Source organism: Argopecten irradians, chromosome 1, assembly GCF_041381155.1.
Source record: "Argopecten irradians isolate NY chromosome 1, Ai_NY, whole genome shotgun sequence".
NCBI classification, from domain to species: Eukaryota; Metazoa; Mollusca; class Bivalvia; order Pectinida; family Pectinidae; genus Argopecten; species Argopecten irradians.
Window position 1 is genome coordinate 47,356,073 of NC_091134.1, and position 22,930 is coordinate 47,379,002.

General features: G+C 37.2%; 1 protein-coding gene across 2 annotated transcripts; it reads right to left on the minus strand.

Moving 5' to 3' along the window:
* Positions 1-932: 932 nt before the first annotated feature.
* On the minus strand, positions 933-22,767 carry LOC138330384 (armadillo repeat-containing protein 2-like). Of its 2 annotated transcripts, XM_069277973.1 has the most exons (21): positions 22,617-22,767; positions 21,429-21,693; positions 21,194-21,266; positions 19,718-19,750; positions 18,412-18,586; positions 17,802-17,964; positions 17,540-17,622; positions 17,036-17,137; positions 16,724-16,899; positions 16,353-16,455; positions 15,891-16,063; positions 15,466-15,516; positions 9,033-9,178; positions 8,659-8,758; positions 7,673-7,813; positions 7,136-7,310; positions 6,681-6,803; positions 4,443-4,556; positions 4,147-4,279; positions 3,801-3,961; positions 933-3,562 (listed from the first exon to the last, which is right to left on the minus strand). In XM_069277973.1, the coding sequence occupies exons 2-21, from the start codon at positions 21,653-21,655 to the stop codon at positions 3,390-3,392; spliced, it is 2,625 nt and encodes an 874-aa protein (XP_069134074.1). In that variant the 5' UTR covers positions 21,656-21,693; positions 22,617-22,767; the 3' UTR covers positions 933-3,389. The 2 variants fall into 2 exon arrangements, with proteins under 2 accessions (XP_069134074.1, XP_069134083.1); XM_069277982.1 differs by lacking the exon at positions 19,718-19,750.
* Between the last annotated feature and the right edge of the window lie 163 nt (positions 22,768-22,930).

A 22,930-nucleotide genomic window follows, 5' to 3' on the forward strand; every position in this document is an offset into this window, starting at 1 on the left:
TTCAGACATATTGCATGTCTCAGTATTTTGTACCAGAGCCTGGATGGTATAATCGCTCTGATACCAGGCTACAGGTAAGGTTTGAATTTTGTCCATTCAAAGATCAATCTTGATGGTCACCAATTCATCAAACATGGCTGTGGCATTCTCATGAAGAAAGTCACGTAGATTTTCACTAAGTATCTCAAACAGTTTATAGTACATACCAAGTTTTCTACGAAACCATGGCCTCACCCGAACAGTCTTTGTGTTCTCCACCAATGGTGTATTTGCTATTGAACATAATGTTGATGGATCAGTTACTCTGCGTCCTTGGGGGTTCATATCTGTACAGGCAACAATGACAGTCAAATATGTTGATTCCTGTCACATACAAGTAGTACTTTGGTCGTGAAGTGAAATGTTTGTAGTTATGTATTCGCAAATCAAACGGTCGTTTCGTGACCAATCAGTGCACATTCACTGCAAATTATTTTAGTTTGTGATGTTAAACATACGACATTGGTTACAGCTAATGTATGTAACATAGTTGTATCCCACCTCGTGCTCAATTATCTAACACATGAAGTGAATAAACTATAGCTAGAATCTAGCTCCACATCTCAAATGCTAGACAACCGTCAAGCTCTCGGGTCCATGTTGATCACTGTGACCGTGAATATAAGTCTCTATATATAGGCCAACTAGATATTAACTTATTTTCAAAATTTCAGCTTATTTTACCCAGTAAACTTCAATCAAGATAAGGTCATTGATCTGAACATGTTGTGTAGTCCTTTATCCCAGTATTATACCGTACCAATATCACATTACTGGGTCACTGTACATGTTGACGATGGATGCCGCTCCAATACATAAAACTAATATGCATGTAATTAAAAATTCACTTAAAACAATGCCAAATTTGATCACCAAAAACTAACATTAAGACATTGTATTTCATCATAGTTGTTTTTATTCATTAGACAACTTTTAAACATAAGAAAACAGCAAATCCTAACAAAATCGTTTAAATATAGCAATGTATTCATTAACAAGAAACACTCTTTACAACACAGAGTATACATGTGTGTTCATCAACAGCAGTCCATCGTTACTCTCATTGTCACCGCAAAATGTCCTACCACAGTGAATTTCATGCATGCAAATCTTAAACAATTCAGCCAATTACATTTCTCTGCTGTTATGATAAATAATTTCTAATTTTGAATGCAGCACAGTAGTTAAAACTTTCTATCTTTGATAGGAGACTACACCAAATCAATATGACAAATTCACATAGAAGCAAATTCTACAGTTGAAAGCACTTGTAATCAAAATTATAAATAGCAAATGACTAATACCTTTTTTTCAAAATGAGATAGGTTTTCTAAATGAAGATATTGTTTACTGAAAAAAGTTGCATTGTAAATAAATAAACTTTAAATGCAGACCGACCTGAATATTGTTGGTCTCTCCCAAAGTTATAACCTATCGACATACAGGGTATAGACATGTACACTGTAAATAGGACGACTGTGAAACAAATAATACTGGACGGATTTACAGGCATGTCCTATGTTTTATCAAGTATAACATGTAGATTTTGTAAGCTACCAGTATGTACCATTATTCCTAAGCAGATGTTAGTAATGATTAAGATTGTCTTGTGTAATACCCTAATTAGAGAAATTTGGATATGGTATACTATAAGGATCATTTGTAAGATAAATGAAGTAGCAACAAGTTTGGATATCATACATCTAACTGTAATTGACATACTAGTGGGACTGAGAGATTAAGAGCAGACGATACAAGAACGGCTGGGTTATATGTAAGTGATAGTCAGGACGGTGCGGCACACAAGTTTATGTGTGATCAGAATCAACACGGCTAACAAATAAATAGTACTCTATGTACAAATAACATTTGTATGGGTGAATACGGAAGCTGAACATTATTCATAATTAACAATACTGTATATCTATAGTTTCCACAAATTTAGCATAGTACATGTATAGGCTATTAAAACATCCAATTCTATCATATAAATACATCTGACAGCATGGACCATTCACACTTGCACACTCCAGACACAAAAGCATGTAAACTCTCTAGTAAAAAATTGCACTAGCTATCATCTGTCAACATGTATACCATTTATTCACGTATCCTGATATAATTCATATTATGATCTGTAGAGAAGTACCATGGTGTATTCTGTGTAAAAAGTGCCAAATATTTAATATCCTTCTACTTTTGATGAAGGTATTCTATTCTCTAATCAAATTTAACACAACAATATTATTCAATTGTAAAATGTATTTTAGAGCAATGACTGACATTTGTCAACCAAAGCTGTGCTCATTGTAAAGAGGGCATAATGGTGTTATTGGCCATGCAATTTAATTTATTACTTAGCAACATGACATATTGTTTTTATTTCAGAACACACTTTGTCATATTAAAAATAATTGGCGTTAAATACATCTCAAATACAGTATCTATGATAGATTTCTTGAATCAAGTGTAATCCTAATGAATATATGACTTAGTTAAAAGAATAAAACATACAAACATGTGGTGTCTTTGAGACAAATCACTGGTATGGACGGATTCATATAAAACTACACCACAAAACAGCTGTAGCAAACCTGAGATTTCCAGACAAGATATTATATGGTATACATGCAAGATCTATTCAGAAATCAAATCGATCATTATGACAATTTGAATATATCTAGCAAGGCTCATGATATGTAAGAATATTTAAACTTATAGATTTAGGAATTATTTGAAATCTATGTTTTTATAAAATTATTGACATTAATTTTCTATCTGATATTGTTATTACTCAACTCAACTGGAGCAATCTTATCACAGATGTTTGTTGGAATGTCATGTAAAATCGAGTGTCCAATCCATAGATTTATGATAGGAACATTACTGCTAATTGCGACTAAAATTCCCATCACAGAATTACATACTGTCCGTACAGTAGCCATATTTGATGTCAAAACACTTCCTAAAGGCAAGTTTTCATACAGAATTCCAGGAATTATTTATTTCCAGTGATTTTTTCTGGTAAAGCTGTTGTTCAGAATTCCTGGCATTCCTGTTGCTGAATGAGTGTGAGCTCCAGCATGTCTGTCAACAACACACCTGGCAGATATCCACACAGCTCTAGGCTATCACCACATGGCTAGAACATGAATCTGGCCACCACAAGGCTACCTAAGGGAGGGCTCAATGCTACCGCTGACTGAGCCCTCCTGAGGCTCTATACAGGAGGGATCTATGTTTTCCCTATCCGACTGAACCACCCCAAAAGCTCCCAACTGGAAGGAACTCTATTCCCCTTACAGAGCCTTACTATTCTGGCTCACAACCTCAACATTATATCTCCTTGTTCATGAAGCCCCAGGATTTTCCAATGGTTCAAAGTCTGATTGGTGTGTTTCTAAGCGATGTAAAAGCTGCTCAGCCACAGGATAAAATTCTCGCCATGTCTCATAGTAATACTTCTTCATTTCTTCGTCTGTCTCCTCATCTTTAAAGGATGAGTCCAGAGCAGAGTCTTGGTCTGTGATTTAGAATTACAGGTGTTAAGTACAAATTATAATTAATTTTTATGTACATTGTTTTCAATAAAAGCTTGTCAGTGATTTATTTTGAGTCCTATGTTCAGCAGGTGGATGCTTATAAATTTTGATAGGATAAATTAATGAATATTGAGTTTCTCTCTGTAATGATAGCAATTTACTGATAAATGTTTTAGTAAATCTAAAAGCTATATTAGGGTGTTAGAGATTTGTATTTACCTGTGTATTCGATGAGTAAGTCGAGCAGGTCTTGGGCCTCCTGCTCACCAAAACAGGCATTGGTGCTGGTGATTTTACCACTATAGTTCCAGAGGATTTGACACACTAAGCTGGCCAGCTCCCAGTCTGTCCGCCCAAAGTCTCTCAGTACCTCTATCAATCTAAAACAAACACAAACATGTAAATGATACATTCTCAACATATCTACAGGAGCTTTAAATTCCCAGTTGTTTGATAGTTTCATGAATACAAATTCCAAAAAGACAGTTATATAAAATTGCTTCTTGGGGAAACTTATTTTATCAATACATGAAATATATGTGTTTCACAGAACACATTTCCTTACTTTTTAACTCCTCCCTCATTTTTAAGAGCTGGACGTTTCTCCTCATCCACCATGAAGTTGATAAGTACACCACAAGAGATGTACACTACTTCACGGTTTCCAGAGTCTAACATTGTCACCATCATTTGATCCACTGTAACACAGAAGGACTTAACTATAGAAACAAGTACACATCATTAAACATAAAAACAATGGGAATAATTCAAGTTGTGAAAGTTTGAAGTTGACACCACACAGCTTTTTCGAATAGGAAAGCTAACAACTGCAACTTCAGAACTAATGAATGAGTGACTCACCTTTGTGCTGTACAAGATAGTCACGGACTGTTTTCTGTCTCGTTAGGTTACCAAACACACGTGATGCCTCTATCATGCCTTCCATGTTATCAGCCAGGACTAACTTCAACAGGGCTGTAACAAAATAACAAAAGTTTATCAGAACTAACTTCAACAGGGCTGTAAAACAAATAACAAAAGTTAATCAAGTGTTGGATTAGATCTGTAGCTTATTACTGATGCACTAACATAAGACAACAGGTTGATGTTAGTCTCATGTCTAACAACAATAACCACTTATCCCAAATCCAACATACCGTATTTCACCGCAAATAAGACCCCCCTCCCAGAGAAGAAATAAAGGTCAAAAGTGGTGAGGGTCTTATTTGCGGACAACCCTCCAGATAACATTGATCTATGAGGTCGCCATCTTGGATTTTTTAATGTCCTGTCATTGTTGTAAGTCGTATGACAGATGGGTAATAGCAAGATGTTCAAGTATTTATAATAATAATGAAGACATATGAGTAAAATTAAATCAAATGTTATGACAAATTAAGATATAAACAATACTAGGGCAGTTGTAACGTAAGTCTGAAAGGGAAACTCACATTTTTGCAAGAGTCACACGTACATTCACCAATGAATCAAAACGAAGAAACAGCATCATAAGCAATGTCATTTTAATCCAGAAGTTTTAATAGTCGTCAAGTTATTTTAAAATGTTCAAATTCGGTTATTGTTTACGATCACAACTACATCTCCGTAAACACGTGAATCAATCGCCGTGAATCGGAAGGACGATCGCCGTTCAGACTCAGGCCTATTTAAAATTCACTGCAAACGTTTGCATGTCAAATTCGTTCATAACGAGAAGAATTTACGTACTTTTTCTTAGCTAAATGAGCAAACGATCGTAATTTAACTTCAACGTGCCGACATGCACTGATGCAGTTGCTTGTAACATCGTTCACACATGTGTAGGAAAATGGCGCCGGGTTGAAGCCATACTTTCACAATTTCACACCGGGTCGTGTTTGGGAATTTGATCGGTATTGCTATTGATAAGACGATAGTTTGATAATATTTCAGATATTAATCCAAGTATTAACTGCATTAAAACATCGTAGCAAGTATTTTTGTATCCAGAGTAAAATATGAAACTTCGCGGCTAATAATATTATACTGACTGCATAAACAAAACATGGCGGCCGAAATGTAAAGCATGGTTTCTCCAACTGATCGTGAACTACAGGTACGTTACGTTCACAAATGAACATATTTGAAACTGTAAATGCCTTAAGTAGATGTTTTAGGTAATGATTGTATTGAGTTAGAATCCAGGACTGCAGAAACGATCTGCATCAATGACGAATATCTTTGCCGATTCATGTAAAAAATGACAAGCCGTACGAACACTAAAACATGGTGACCATGCCGATATGAAGTGTTCATGGAAACATATATCGGCATACTTTGTTGAAAATAACCTCAAATTAAATTTGAGCACTGTCCACAATTCGTATTTATTGATAATTAAATTAAATCACCTGTGAATTAACTTGAATTAAATGACAAAAATAAGAAGCACATAAACAGTTGTTTACTACGTGATTTTTCTATGCCGACAAAACAAACAAAAAGCAGTTCCGATACAAAGTCATTTTGGTGATATTTTTAATTACTCCATTGCTCAAATCCATCATCCAGTAAACTAAAAAAATAGGTGGGGGTCTTATTTTTTGCAGACATCCCCCTAAGTCTGAAAATGTATCAAAATATGGATAGCTAGTGTTTACATATTCTACATCCATTTCCAACAACAACAGACCATATAGGGATATTTGTGACAATGAAAGTGACCTTTCTTCCGTCAATGTTTGACAGGTTTTTCTATTTCCTGATATTGCGGAAACTTCATTAACATAGAAAGGGTTGTGTGTTAGGCATTTTGTATACCTATTTATCCCATAACTATGCAAATTTCACTAAAGAAAAATCATGTAATAAATTCCATAGCAGTTGGTTATCACATATGTTTACACGCTTCTGATTGGTAAAATATATAAGATCTCTTGATTCCAATTGGCTTTTAAAGTCCTAACTCGAGTTTGATAAACCTATAACAGTCACTTGTTTGGCAACCTCTATTTATCAGTCATAATCATCAAAGGATTTCCTAGTAGTAAAGCAGTTATTTGATATAACATTGAGTCAAGAATTTATTGTCAGCATTTACACTGTACAGATAACACTGACCTTCTATAACCCTCATCTGGTGTTGACTGATCATACTCGTCTTGACGCTGTAGTAAGATAAATTGTTGATAGTGGCCACTGTATTGAGGACAAGCTCCTCACTAGTGGGGATCTCCTTGTACTCTGTAATCAACAACCCAACACTCATCAACAACACACTTTATCATATTTTACAACATATAATTATGAACCATTTCATGGAGGATCTGAGATACTACAATTTTACTCAGTTAATGCTTTATTACAAATGAATTCTGCTATATATCAATTCAAATTTTGTTAACTTTTAATGAATGGACACAAATTAATTTCATTTTGTTTGCATGTGCAAATGGATATTTGACAACTTAAAAAGCTTGATGTTATCAAAATTTGAGTATCTTTCCCAATTAATATGAAAGTTTTCTTTTGTTTTTCTTATCAACCATAACAAGCCAATTAGTATATATACTTACCTAGTATGCTGAGTAGAAGGTCTATACACTGAGCATTAGATGCTATGAGAGGGCCTACAGTTTCGTTGATTGACAGATTAGCAATGACTCGCACAACCTTGATCATAACATCTTCCCTCTTATTGAGTTTATTACCTCTTTCCCCTTCCTCTGTTTTCTCTTCCTTTCCTTGTGCCTAAAATATCGTAAAAACATTTTTATTTTAGCTTGTTTGTCTGATGTGCTTGCTACCCTATTTTGAGACTGGTAAAAATCTCTTGTTTAGTGACTAACTTACCAATAAACGTGTGCAGAAAAACTTGTATGCCATCTAGAGTATTAACGTCAAAGTCTTTTCATATTTGTTCATTCTGTTATTATGACCCTGTTTACTTATAAAATTTTCTACTATGACTGTCACATTGCCATGATTGTATTATGTTCCATACATGAGAGCATTTGAGAGAGGAAATAGTTTATGAGAACAATATTACTACATGTAGTTGTTTTATCTTGAGTAATATTTACACTGTATTTAAACATAAAAGCAATATCTACCTTATGGTCCATCTCTAGGTACAGTTTTAATACTGATAGCAGTACATCAAAGGATTTATTCTCCTGGAAAAGTCGCACCCGAGCCTCATCATTTTTGGCAGTTATGTTCCCCAGAACAAAACACACACGTACAACCATATCCTGTAAAGTAGATATATACAGATCAGAAAATGTCCCTGTTTTCATAGAGTAAAGAAACAAGAGGCCCAGAGGGCTGTATCGCTCACCTGGTTTGTAATGCCTAGTAATGTTCTGAATACAGGTTCATTGTTTCTTTTCTGAAGGAATTTGAATATTTACCTTTAATTCCCCTTTTGAGCCCCACTCTTTCTGCTCCAGGGGGTCAGAGCCAAAAATTATACGAATTATGTTAACCCCAAGGATGTTTCTGGGCCAAATTTGGTTAAAATCCAAGCAGAACTATATGACTAGTAGCGATTTGTAGTATTTACCGCTATTTCCCATATTTGGCCCTGCCCCAAGGTGTCAGAGCCAAAATTTATACAAGTTCTGTTCCCCATCCCCAAAGGATGTTTCTGGCCAAATTTGGTTACAATCTATGCAGAACTCCAGGACAAGTAGTAATTCATAGGATTTACCTCTATTCCCCTATTGGTCCCCGTCCCTCCTGCCCCCGGGGGGTTAGAGCCAAAATTTATACAAGTTCTGTTCCCCTTCCCCAAAGGATGTTTCTGGCTAAATTTGGTTACAATCTATGCAGAACTCCAGGACAAGTAGTAATACATAGGATTTACCTTTTTTTCCCCTATTGGGCCCCGCCCCTCCTGCCCCCGGGGGGTTAGAGCCAAAATTTATACAAGTTCTGACTAGTAGCGATTTTAAGGAAATGTTGACGGACAGATGGACTGACGGACGCCGCGCCATGACATAAGCTCATCGGCCCTTTGGGCCAGGTGAGCTAAAAACAGTTATTAAAGTTTTATGATTGTTTTATTCACAGTTCTGTTATATATTTCAATACTTACAGACTTCTGGAGATGTTTGTTGAGCAAATTGATAAAAGACTTGTATGAGGACGGCTGGTCAGCGAGGACAGTACAACAGTCTGTGTGTAATGTGATCTTACTGTAAAGAAAGAACAAGTATTCTGTGTGTAATACATGTACATGATTTTTATACCATAAGCATTTTAAGGCTGGTGCTGCACTAAATCTTATTTTTGCTTTTAACAAAATAACTGATAAGCACAGTGACAATGCACTATTGTCTGTGGAAGATTGCAAATTCTTTCATATAAATGTCTGTACAGTCCAAAAATAATAAGTCAAGCTCCAAAGGATTTTGACCATAAATGATATACATGTATTAGTAAATAAAAAGGTCAAGGAGTTGACCTTACCTAAATATACGTGATATGTTGAGCATTAGGTCCCCATCAAGAGCATATGTGTCCACAACAGTACATAGGCCCTCTACAATGTGACAGTTTAGGAACTTTTCACGACTCGAATTCGCATCGGCTAAGTTTCTTAAGGCTGCAGTTAACTGTAACAAAAGAGCATCAGGTTTTGATATTAACACTTTCACACGTGCTTGTTAAAATAACATGAGAATTAAATGACTCTAACAGCACTCTGTTCTTTTCTTCTACAAAATGTTTAGTCTTGAAGCCACACATAGTATGGATGAGCTCATCTGTTACCAGATATAACAAAATCAATAATAACAAGAGGCCCAGAGGGCCTGTATCGCTCACCTGGTTTGTAATGCCAAGTACTGTTGTGAATACTGGTTTATTGTTTCTTTTCTGAAGGAATTTGAATATTTACCTCTAATTCCCCTATTGGGCCCCGCCCCTCCTGCCCCAAGGGGGTCAGAGCCAAAATTGATACAAGTTCTGTTCCTCTTCCCCTAAGGATGTTTGTGGCCAAATTTGGTTACAATCCATGCAGAACTCTAGGACAAGTAGCGATTTATAGGATTTACCTCTATTTTCCCTATTGGCCCCACCCCTCCTGCCCCCGGGGGTCAGAGCCAAAATTTATACAAGTTCTATTCCCCTTCCCCAAAGGATGTTTGTAGCCAAATTTGGTTACAATACATACAGAACTGTAGGACAAGAAGCGATTTATAGGATTTACCTCTATTTCCCATATTGGGCCCCGCCTCTCCTTCCCCGGGGGGTCAGAGCCAAAATTTATACAAGTGCTGTTCCCCTTTCCCAAAGGATGTTTCTGGCCAAATTTCGGTTACAATACATGCAGAACTGTAGGACAAGTAGCGATTTATAGGATTTACCTCTATTTCCCATATTGGGCCCCGCCTCTCCTTCCCCGGGGGGTCAGAGCCAAAATTAATACAAGTTCTGTTCCCCTTCCCCTAAAGGATGTTTCTGGCCAAATTTGGTTACAACCTATGCAGAAATCCAGGACAAATAGTAATTCATAGGATTAACCTATATTTCCCCTATTGGGCCCTGTCCTTCCTGCCCCCAGGGGGTTAGAGCCAAAATTTATACAAGTTCTGTTTCCCTTCCCCCAAGAATGTTTCTGACCAAATTTGGTTTCAAATTAATGCAAAAACTCTAGGACAAGTAGCCATTTATAGGATTTACCTCTATTTCCCCTATTGGGCCCCGCCCTTTCTGCCCCCGGGGGGTTAGAGCCAAAATTTATTCAAGTTCTGTTCCCCTTCCCCAAGGATGTTTCTCGCCAAATTTGGTTACAATCCATGCAGAACTCTAGGACAAGTAGTAATTCATGGGATTTAACTTTATTTCCCCTATTGGGCTCCGCTCTTCCTGCCCCCGGGCGGTTAGAGCCAAATTTATACAAGTTCTGTTCCCCTTCCCCCAAGGATATTTCTGGCCAAATTTGGTTACAATCCATGCAGAACTCTATGACTAGTAGCGATTTAAAGGATTTACCTCTATTTCCCCTATTTGGGCCCCGCCCCTCCTGCCCCCGGGAGGGTCAGAGCCAAAACTTATACAAGTTCTGTTCCCCTTCCCCCAAGGATGTGTGTGGCCTAATTTGGTTTAAATCCATGCAGAACTCTATGACTAGTAGCGATTTATAGGATTTACCTCTATTTCCCCTATTTGGCCCCGCCACTCCTGCCCCGGGGGGTCAGAGCCAAAACTTATACAAGTTTTGTTCCCCTTCCCCCATGAATGTTTGTGGCCAAATTTGGTTACAATCCATGCAGAACACTAGGACAAGTAGCCATTTATAGGATTAACCTTTATTTCCCCTATTGGGCCCCGCCCCTCCTACCCTGGGGGGGTCACAGGCAAAATTTATACAATTTCTGTTCCCCTTCCCCAAATGATGTAAGTGGCCAAATTTCGGTTACAATACATGCAGAACTGTAGGACAAGTAGCGATTTATAGGATTTACCTCTATTTCCAATATTGGGCCTTGCCTCTCCTTCCCCGGGGGGTCAGAGCCAAAATTTATACAAGTTCTGTTCCCCTTCCCCCAAAGGATGTTTCTGGCCAAATTTGGTTACAACCTTTGCAGAACTCCAGGACAAATAGTAATTCATAGGATTAACCTATATTTCCCCTATTGGGCCCTGTCCTTCCTGCCCCCGGGGGGTTAGAGCCAAAATTTATACAAGTTCTGTTTCCCTTCCCCCAAGAATGTTTCTGACCAAATTTGGTTACAAATTAATGCAGAACTCTAGGACAAGTAGCCATTTATAGGATTAACCTCTATTTCCCCTATTGGGCCCCGCCCTTCCTGCCCCCGGGGGGTTAGAGCCAAAATTTATTCAAGTTCTGTTCCCCTTCCCCAAGGATGTTTCTCGCCAAATTTGGTTACAATCCATGCAGAACACTAGGACAAGTAGTAATTCATGGGATTTAACTTTATTTCCCCTATTGGGCCCCGCTCTTCCTGCCCCCGGGCGGTTAGAGCCAAAATTTATACAAGTTCTGTTCCCCTTCCCCCAAGGATGTTTCTGGCCAAATTTGGTTACAATCCATGCAGAACTCTATGACTAGTAGCGATTTAAAGGATTTACCTCTATTTCCCCTATTTGGGCCCCGCACCTCCTGCCCCCGGGGGGGTCAGAGCCAAAACTTATACAAGTTCTGTTTCCCTTCCCCCAAGAATGTTTCTGACCAAATTTGGTTACAAATTAATGCAGAACTCTAGGACAAGTAGCCATTTATAGGATTAACCTCTATTTCCCCTATTGGGCCCCGCCCTTCCTGCCGCCGGGGGGTTAGAGCCAAAATTTATTCAAGTTCTGTTCCCCTTCCCCAAGGATGTTTCTCGCCAAATTTGGTTACAATCCATGTAGAACTCTAGGACAAGTAGCGATTTATAGAATTTACCTCTATTTCCCCTATTGGGCCCCGCCCTTCCTGCCCCTGGGGGGGTCAGAGCCAAAATTTATACAATTTCTTTTCCCCTTCCCCCAAGGCTGTAAGTGGCCAAATTTGGTTATAATCCATGCAGAACTCTATGACAAGTAGCGATTTAAAGGAAATGTTGATGGACGGACGGATGGATGACGGACGATGGACGCCGCGCCATGACATAAGCTCCACCGGCTCTTCGGGCCAGGTGAGCTAACAAGAGGCCCATGGGCCTTAACGGTCATCTGACTATTAGTACAATACAACATAATCGTTTAAAGATTTTAGCCTATTTGACCACTGTGACCTTGATTGAAGGTCAAGGTAATTCATTTGAACAAACTTGGTAGTCCTTCATCCCAGCATGCTACATGCCCAATATCAGTACCCTGGGCCTTCTGGTTCTTAAGAAGAATTCATTTAAAGATTTTAGCCTATTTGACCCCCTGTGACCTTGAATGAAGATCAAGGTCATTCATTTGGACAAACTTGGTAGCCCTTCATCCCAGCATGCCACAGGCCTAATATCAGGTCTCTAGGCCTCATAGTTATTCACAAGAATTTGTTTAAATGATTTTAGCCTATTTGACCCCTGTGACCTTGAATGAAGGTCAAGGTCATTTATTTGAACTAACGTGGTAGCCCTTAATCCCAGCATCCTACAGGCCCAAATATCAGTACCCTGGGCCTTCTGGTTCTTGAGAAGAAGTCGTTTAAAGATTTTAGCCTTTTTGACCCCCGTGACCTTGAATGAAGGTTAAGGTCATTCATTTGAACAAACTTGGTAGCCCTTCATCCAAGCATGTCACAGTCCCAATATCAGTACCCTGGGCCTTCTGGTTCTTGAGAAGAAGTCGTTTAAAGATTTTAGCCTATTTGACCCTCGTGACCTTGAATGAAGGTCAAGGTCATTTATTTGAACAAACTTGGTAGTCCTTCATCCCAGCATGCTACATGCCCAATATCAGTACCCTGGGCCTTCTGGTTCTTAAGAAGAATTCATTTAAAGATTTTAGCCTATTTGACCCCTGTGACCTTGAATGAAGATCAAGGTCATTCATTTGGACAAACTTGGTAGCCCTTCATCCCAGCATGCCACAGGCCTAATATCAGGTCTCTAGGCCTCATAGTTATTCACAAGAATTTGTTTAAATGATTTTAGCCTATTTGACCCCTGTGACCTTGAATGAAGGTCAAGGTCATTTATTTGAACTAACGTGGTAGCCCTTCATCCCAGCATCCTACAGGCCAAATATCAGTACCCTGGGCCTTCTGGTTCTTGAGAAGAAGTCGTTTAAAGATTTTAGCCTTTTTGACCCATGTGACCTTGAATGAAGGTTAAGGTCATTCATTTGAACAAACTTGGTAGCCCTTCATCCAAGCATGTCACAGTCCCAATATCAGTACCCTGGGCCTTCTGGTTCTTGAGAAGAAGTCGTTTAAAGATTTTTAGCCTATTTGACCCTCGTGAACTTGAATGAAGGTCAAGGTCATTTATTTGAACAAACTTGGTAGCCCTTCATCCCAGCATCCTACAGGGCAAATATCAGTACCCTGGGCCTTCTGGTTCTTGAGAAGAAGTTGTTTAAAGATTTTAGCCTTTTTGACCCTCGTGACCTTGAATGAAGGTCAAGGTCATTTATTTGAACAAACTTGGTAGCCCTTTATCCCAGCATGCCACAGGCCTAATATCAGGTCTCTAGGCCTCTTAGTTATTCACAAGCAGTTGTTTAAAGGATTTTAGCCTATTTGACCCCTGTGACCTTGAATGAAGGTCAAGGTCATTTATTCGAACAAACTTGGTAGCCCTTCATCCAAGCATGTCACAGTCCCAATATCAGTACCCTGGGCCTTCTGGTTCTTGAGAAGAAGTCTTTTAAAGATTTTAGCCTATTTGACCCTCGTGACCTTGAATGAAGGTCAAGGTCATTTATTTGAACAAACTTGGTAGCCCTTCATCCCAGCATCCTACAGGGCAAATATCAGTACCCTGGGCCTTCTGGTTCTTGAGAAGAAGTTGTTTAAAGATTTTAGCCTTTTTGACCCTCGTGACCTTGAATGAAGGTCAAGGTCATTTATTTGAACAAACTTGGTAGCCCTTCATCCCAGCATCCTACAGGGCAAATATCAGTACCCTGGGCCTTCTGGTTCTTGAGAAGAAGTTGTTTAAAGATTTTAGCCTATTTGACCCTCGTGACCTTGAATGAAGGTCAAGGTCATTTATTTGAACAAACTTGGTAGCCCTTCATCCCAGCATGCCACAGGCCTAATATCAGGTCTCTAGGCCTCTTAGTTATTCACAAGAAGTTATTTAAAGGATTTTAGCCTATTTGACCAGTGTGACCTTGAATGAAGGTCAAGGTCATTTATTTGAACAAACTTGGTAGCCCTTCATCCCAGCATCCTACAGGGCAAATATCAGTACCCTGGGCCTTCTGGTTCTTGAGAAGAAGTTGTTTAAAGATTTTAGCCTTTTTGACCCCTGTGACCTTGATTGAAGGTCAAGGTCATTCATTTGAACCAACTTGGTAGCCCTTCATCCCAGCATGTTACAGGCCCAATATCAGTACCCTGGGCCTTCTGGTTCTTGAGAAGAAGTTGTTTAAATATTTTAGCCTATTTGACCCTCGAGACCTTGAATGAAGGTCAAGGTCATTTATTTGAACAAACTTAGTAGCCCTTCATCCCAGCATGCCACAGGCCTAATATCAGGTCTCTGGGCCTCTTAGTTATTCACAAGAAGTTATTTAAAGGATTTTAGCCTATTTGACCCCTGTGACCTTGAATGAAGGTCAAGGTCATTTATTTGAACAAACTTGGTAGCCCTTCATCCCAGCATCCTACAGGGCAAATATCAGTACCCTGGGCCTTCTGGTTCTTGAGAAGAAGTTGTTTAAAGGATTTTAGCCTATTTGACCCTCGTGACCTTGAATGAAGGTCAAGGTCATTTATTCGAACAAACTTGGTAGCCCTTCATCCCAGCATCCTACAGGGCAAATATGAGTACCCTGGGCCTTCTGGTTCTTGAGAAGAAGTTGTTTAAATTTTTTAGCCTTTTTGACCCCTGTGACCTTGAATGAAGGTCAAGGTCATTCATTTGAACAAACTTGGTAGCCCTCCATCCCAGCAACCTACACGCCAAATATGAGTACCCTGGGCCTTCTGGTTCTTGAGAAGAAGTCGTTTGAATAAAAAGTTTACGCACGGCGCACGGCGCACGGCGGACGGCGGACGGCGGACGGCGCACGGCGCACGGCGCACGACGACGGACGGTGCATGATGACAATAGGTCATCCTGACCCTTCGGGTCAGATGACCTAAAAATGCAACATCAAAACTGGGAATGCGTCTGTGACTTCTACACTAGCTGATGATAAATTATCTAAACAACCTAGCCAATGGAGTTCATCTTTTCTCAGTTTCTATACCATAACTTTTGTGCAAAAAATAATCTATTCCACTTACCTGTACAAGAATATGTCCAAGCTGTTCATTAACTTTTCCATTTTCTCTATTCTGAAATTGAAATTAAAATACAATTGGTGTCACTGCCCTCTCATTTAACATTTTAGTAACACTTGCCCTTTTCATTGCAATGTACAGGTGGTACAAAATTCTTTACAATATCTTTCCTATTGTTTTCTCATGTTGATAGATAACAGTTTGCTGTAAACAGTATGTTTTAGTAACCACAGCATGCATCTAGATGATATGTATTTAGAAGCATGTCCTTTCTAAGGCCTTCATACTGGTAAATAATAATCACTTGATAAACAGACTGAACCTGCTTAAATAACCGAATATTAAAGTTTATGTGTTTGTACAGAGAAACTGGTCATATCAAAGACCACCTACTTCACTGATCTATAGACCATATGTATGAGAGTTACCGTTTTGTTGATGCTGTCCAACAGTTGGCCTAGTCCCTCTATACAATGCTCCTTGACCAGCTGTTTGACTATGGTGGTGTTTCCTGTCAGAAACTTAATGGCACCCACACAATATATCAAGGCTTCACAAGACGTTGTGTGGTCTGTACAACTTAGTGTCTTCGACAATAACTCTACAAAATAAACATTAATATGGTGTCATCTATCTCTCTAAACAAGACAAATTCTAAATATCAAAATGAGATGCTTGCAGTGTGGATAAATAACATTTCTTGTGATAAAATATGCTTAAAGATTCATACAAAACTTGATAAAACTTGTATTGATATTATTTGTTGTACAACATTTTTACCTTCAATATTGATTCATTGAGCAGATTGAAGATACATTAGATATAGCTGTGCTGACATATTCTCTTTTACAAAATATTACAAGTTATAATTATCTTTAATGCATACTTACCTAATATATTTCCTCTTAAAAATTCTGGATCATTCTTTTCATTTCGACTGACTTTAAAAACTAGTTTGCACACATTCAAAAGATTGTTTCCACTCACACGAAACTGAAAAGTCAATACCAAAAATGAATTTATCATAAATTTGATAATACTGATAATGTTAGCATCTGAATAACATTTAAATATTGGACAAATAATTATCAAAATTGTTTATCTTTTTTTGAGAAGAAAGACGAATTCCAATAGAATCTGTACTGTACCACCTAAACTTAATTATCTCTAGATACCATCAACCTTTATTAAAAGGATGCATAATGACACAGTGATAATAGAAAGATTCTAAATGTATGTAGACAGAGAATATGGTACATACAGCGAGGATGAGTCTTGCCACTCGTAGTAGGACTTTGGGTTCCTCCAGGTCCAGTAGTTTGAACACAGACTTTAGTATGGTAGAACGTTGTTTACAATTTTTACCAAGCAGGTTCTCCTTCTGTAGTAGTTTGTATAAACTGTCTGCACACTCACATAACTTCTCGCCTTCTCGTTCTACAAGAAAACAACACATGTACTTTGATGTTACTGTTGTTGATTCTTTATTAATGTTTAAACAAATTTTCTTTTCAATGGAGATTTTTAAAATCAGCTGATAACTTCATCTTTAGAGGTTATGATCAACACTTACTTTTACCCAGGAGAGCCAGCTCCTCGAGACGTGGGGCAATGTTCTGGGTATAGAAAAAGGTCTCTTCCTGTGACTCCTCTGCATCACGTTTACCTGCACTACCTACAAATATCAGTATTAGGTAAGTTTACATACCTGGCTTGTCACACTTCAAATATAAGTGATCACTGATCTTAAAACAGAAGAAAACTCTGTATCTACCAATAATGAATTACTGTACATTCACAAATATATAATGTCAAAATTTACATCAAAAAATCTATGATGGAAACTGCAAGTAAAAACATTAATTTTGTAATAAATTGCATCTTTTGAAAGTCAGCTTTGGTTTTACTTTGCAGACTTGCAGATATGCATATTGTGTAAATCCTGACAATCACATGGTTGGTACCTACTTATTAAACCAGTACTTACTGACACAGTCATGATCTTATCTGTTCAGCCAGCAATGCAGGATAGGTTATTGCAATATTACTTAATATAGTGAAAATAATTGGGCTTTACCTGCTCGACCAGTACTGCCTGCACTAGATGTTCTCTTGGTACCTCCACTGCTAACTCTACTTTCTACCTCTCTGCTACTGGCACTGTCAACAAAATGAAATAAAACAATGATGAGCTACAATATCATACATGCTTAAACAGAAATATTGAAACATTCTACCGACAGTTTCTTGTCATGTCATTAAAGTTGCTATTCCTTCATTATTTTGGAACATTTTCATGCAATCTTAAAAGCAGTTTTTATCCAAACTTTACAGCTTACCTCCTGGGTGGGCTCCTGACTGAAGCCTGACTAGGGGCTCTATGGGGCATCTCCTTGCCATCTCCTTCACCTCGCTCTTCCTTAGGGATTGGTGTCCTCTCCTTAGGCCCGCTATGGGTCCGCCGTGTTGAGTCAGTTGTACCAACATCACTCTGTTTGGACACTACAGGTACAAAACACAAAAGAAATTGTTAATCAGCTCCTGAAGTACTAGAAGTTTTATAGCAGTTTGTAAGGCAGGTAATGGGTATCTCGATATAAAATTATTTCATAGTTGAAACAAATTAACAAATTGTGTTGTTTATCATGTATCATCCTCTGAATTAAAATGATTTCACCTGTATGTGAAAAAATACTTTATAAGTTCATTGGGATCCTGTTTACATCAAATTAACAAGGTCATTGTCATTTTGTAAATCTTTGCATGTCCACAAGCTAGTAACGTTTACAAAAGGTGATCAGTCCATTTAACTTTATTCAAGCAACCACCTCTTTAAAATAAATGACTCAATTTTGTTTCTAGTGACAACACAGTCGACAGTGAAGTTGTGACCAATGAAGTAAAAAGTGAATCACTGGGTTGATATATAGCTCAGGAAGGAGTACTAACAATCAGTGAGTGAACCACTTTTGTTGATCCCTAGGGATTCTTGACTGGAGCCATCAACACTGTTGCTATGGACGACACGTGTCCTAGGGACCTTCCTACTGGCCTTGTTGGGGTCGGTAGGGGGTTTAGGGGGCAGGAGTACCTCCACATCAGGCTCTGTGGGTAGGCGTGGTGTCTGTACAATCACAAAAATAGACAATAACGTAATAATGTTATAAAATAAGGACCAAAACAGCACTATTACCATAGTCAAGTCCAATAGAATATTTAGTAATTATATTGCAATAGTAATACATGTAATAATTTAGTATTAGTAATACACAAATCTGTCATGATCAGCATAACATATTTCAGTCTGATAGTGAATAGAGGATCTATATCTTGAATAGGGTTAATGTGGTTACAAAAGGTTTGCATGACTTAATTTAGATGATTATTAACTGTGACATATGACAATATACAGTGGTAAAAACAGGCTATGTATAGAAATGTCATTAAGCCATAACCCTAACCCTAGAAAAATGATACAATATGTACTAAGTAAATATCTTTATTTTCAAGATATTTATAAAAACTTCCTTGTAAATCCCAAGTTCAATTTAAGCAAACATAATATCATTCAATCATTATATAACATAATTACTTAAAGGGTAAGAATGACTAAAATAAACTGTGTCTACATAATTATGTATGTCCCATTAACCAACATTTCACAGTCTCCTTTTTTAAAGCATGCATTCATAAAACATATACAAAACAACATCCATGAAATCATGCAAATTTGTGGCAGTGAAACATATTAGGAGTAGAAAAGCATTAGACTAACTATTTGGTGTGGTGGAATTGTATTAAGACTACTGTATATTTCATTTGGAATAAACCCTCAATTACATTTAGATAAATTGATTTCCTTAGTGTCCTTATTCACAACCAACTGTGGACTGCGAATATTAAATTCTTTGTTTTCACAAGGATTGCATAAAAATATCTTGATGTAATAGTACATGTTATAGTGGACTGTTTTCTATCTATGAAATGAGAATATCAAGGAAATGTGTTGTAACATTCTGTGGTGTAGTTATAAGTTTGAGGTTGTTACATATATCTTTTTTATCCTTTACATTTAGGTACCCCCGAATCTTCCTGGCGATAACTGCTGAAGTGGGTGGGGGGGGGGGAGACAACATAAAAAGCCGATTGTCTATCTAAGAACACAGTTAACACTTGTAAGCCTCAATAACCCTGCCAGATCTACCAACAACTTTAACACAAAGTACACAACATCTTCCCATGTGGACATGCTTACTTGTTCTTCATTGATAGATGTGCAACTTGGTCTCTGAAAATGAAGATTCAGATTTCAGTACTAGTTCCAGCCTAACCGGTAGACAACCATTGGTTCTTTTATAAAACCATATTACTTGTTTTTAATCTCCACTAAAAAATGTTTGAATTTTCTCTTAAAATATTTTTTTTTAGTCAATTTCAAGAAGGGCCGAGATATGCTATGGGATTTAGCCAAGTCCATGATACTCAAACAATGTTTAGTTTTGATGAGTTCTAACAGATGCATTTCATCTTTAACTGATTTTATCATCAAGCATTATTTATGTTCAGCACTATTGTGTAAATATCTCTTGACATCTATATCAAAGCAAAGAAAATTGTTTTGAAGAAAGCAATTGTTTCATTATATCACGGTATGTGATTTCAGTTTACATAGGAGCTGCATATATTCAGAATTATCTGATTAATTAGTCTAAAAGTCTTAATAAATGCATCCCATTTTTCATGAAAAAGTTTTTTTGTGTTTTTTTTTGGGTTTTTTTTTTTTTTTTTTTTTTTTTTACTTGTATTTATCAAGCTTAATTTGTGAAAGCATGCTCTATCAAACAGTCAGCATACATGTATTGTGAACAAAGGTAATGTTACCTTCAATCCCATCCCAAGTTACAGAACCGTGCATTTGGAAAATCTTATTGTACAATATATAATACTGGAGGTGTCACTACACTGAGGTAAAGAGATGCATGGTGTAAAGGCAGGATATATGTAAGCTTGGTCTGAAGGCTTATATTTGATAAAAGTCTACAGCACTTTCAAGTTCATTTGTATTTCCATTTAGCTATACAACCAAACAGAATTCAACGAAAGTTGTGGACATTATTTACAAGGATAAAGTAATTGCTCTATGGTTAAATACCAGAATAATGCTAATATCCCCTCTGATACTTTAACTACCAAGATGATAAAGATGAATTGTCTATACCCTAGTCAGGTATGGTACCTGTATAACTTCATGCTAAGAAAAAGGGAAAAGTGTTTGATCCTCAAACAAAATTAAATTGGATTAATAATTACTTAGTAGGAAAAAGGGCAAGTCACTGCAATACTTATTGTATGATGACAAATTACTGATCACTTCAAAGCCCAATTATAATAAATATTGCAAGAGTTAATCTTGTTGGTGTCACAATTGAAACCAACCAGATGGTTTAGATTCTATGAAATGTGGCCTCATTTGTACAGTAAATCATTTGTTTACAACTAGAACTTTTCAATATTTAATAAAAATTCATAGCTACATGAGTAAGAAAGAGCAAAGTTTTGTAAAACAAGAGTGAGATTAGAGCAGTCAGTGATACATACTGTCATTCATTTAATATTTTATCATACCGTGATGAATTTTTGATGATACATATATTTGAAATGTGATCATGCACATCTGAAAGATACAGGATATTTCTTTGCTAATGCTACATCTAGCTTTGATGATACTTACATGGGGAAGAGGGCTGAGCTTAGTACCAGATGCAGGTCTTGAATCTGCTCCATCAAAATGTCGTGATGTAAGACTAAAAATCAAGTATACTTCTAGTTATCAAATATATAAACATGCATAAACAGTGTATCGGTAATCAAGTCTATTTAATTCTTCATTAGAAAGAAAATATATATTTGAGAAATTACAAAATATAATTATATAAAACAAAACCTTTTCCTCAATGAAAATTTACCTGAAAGCACTGGGTGGCCTAGTTTCTGGATTTCGGGTACTAGTTGGTCCAAACAATGACCTCCTATCTTCACGTGGAGTGAATGGTCGTTTTGTCTTCACAACTTGCAAAGGGCGGCCAATAGATTGTCTTGCATCATTGATGATTTCAGCACTTGTAGGCACATTCTCTGGTGGCTGATAAAAAGGCCGGTCTCCCTTGTTTCGTTTTGAAGCTTGGTCCATCATGCTATCTATGGTACCAATTCAACAGGTACATACTCACGCTAAAATGGGGAAAAAAAACAACAATTTATTACATTTACAGAAATATGATGTGATAGCAAGAAGTTTTACACCATATATACTAGCTTTATATATCTATGCAGTAGTAATTAAAACTAGTAGCCTTTATTAATCTTGTTTGAATAAAATCTGACTTAAGGTGATTTTATTTGAATTTGTCTGTTCATCCCTAGTACTAAGTTGTTGCAAAGCATGGTAATATCTGGGAGGCTGCTCTGACACAGTTGAAGAAGTTTTACTCTTCCTTTAATCTTCTTGAAGAGGTTACTGGCATTTCCTGTAGTCCATGTGCACGTTTACGAAACATCCAACTTGTATGATTATAGAACCTGCTTTTTTGTGTCTTCTCTCAGAAGATATAATTTTTAACAAAAAAACTATGTGTAATCACCAATCACGCACATGTAATGGTGTGAATTATTTTTCGTCATGAAACCAGCTGTATATGCAACTTGTTTTTCAGTATGCCTTAAGCTTGGTAGTAAGTTGGTGCAGTATAAATTTCTTCTTGCAAACAAATTATTTCAGTTAACTACTTTGCTCATATGCATAAACATAGTGCATTTAATTTTTTTTTAATCTGAGGACATTTCTATCCTGATGTGATTCTTGAAGAAATTCAGTAGTCTACATTATATATTTATAAGTGAATAAAGCATTAATATACTCCTATATCAGTGGATTTCAAACATGCCTTAGAGAAGGACACATAAAGATCTAAACAGATAAAAAGTGTTCACGAATTCTGGGAAAAGTCCTTTCATTTGTTAAAAATGTTTTTGTTTCTACCTGACAATCAGCTGTCAGTCAATCTTTGCATGAACATGTCCAATCCCAGTTGTGGGGTACTGTTCCAAAATGGACAATTAGTGTAATTATGGACTGATTATCCGTATCAACAAACCTCTAGTAAAGCAGAGAAACGTCAGTTGGTATCTTCAATCGCATTTTCATGTAATGTTTAACCTTTCTTGATTTGAAGTTTGGTTTTTATGCTTCTCTTTGGAATGTATAGTTCACAACCACAGGCATGCGCACAGACTGTATATACCACTTCCGTTTTAAAGATTTTCTTTAGCCTACCGAGTACTGTTTTGCAAATAAATATTCAACATCAGCATTCCAGATTTTTTTATATGCTTAATACCAGTGTGTATTGAATACGTTGATTTAGATACCGAATTGTGCACATGACAAAAATTGTAAACGTATCTCATT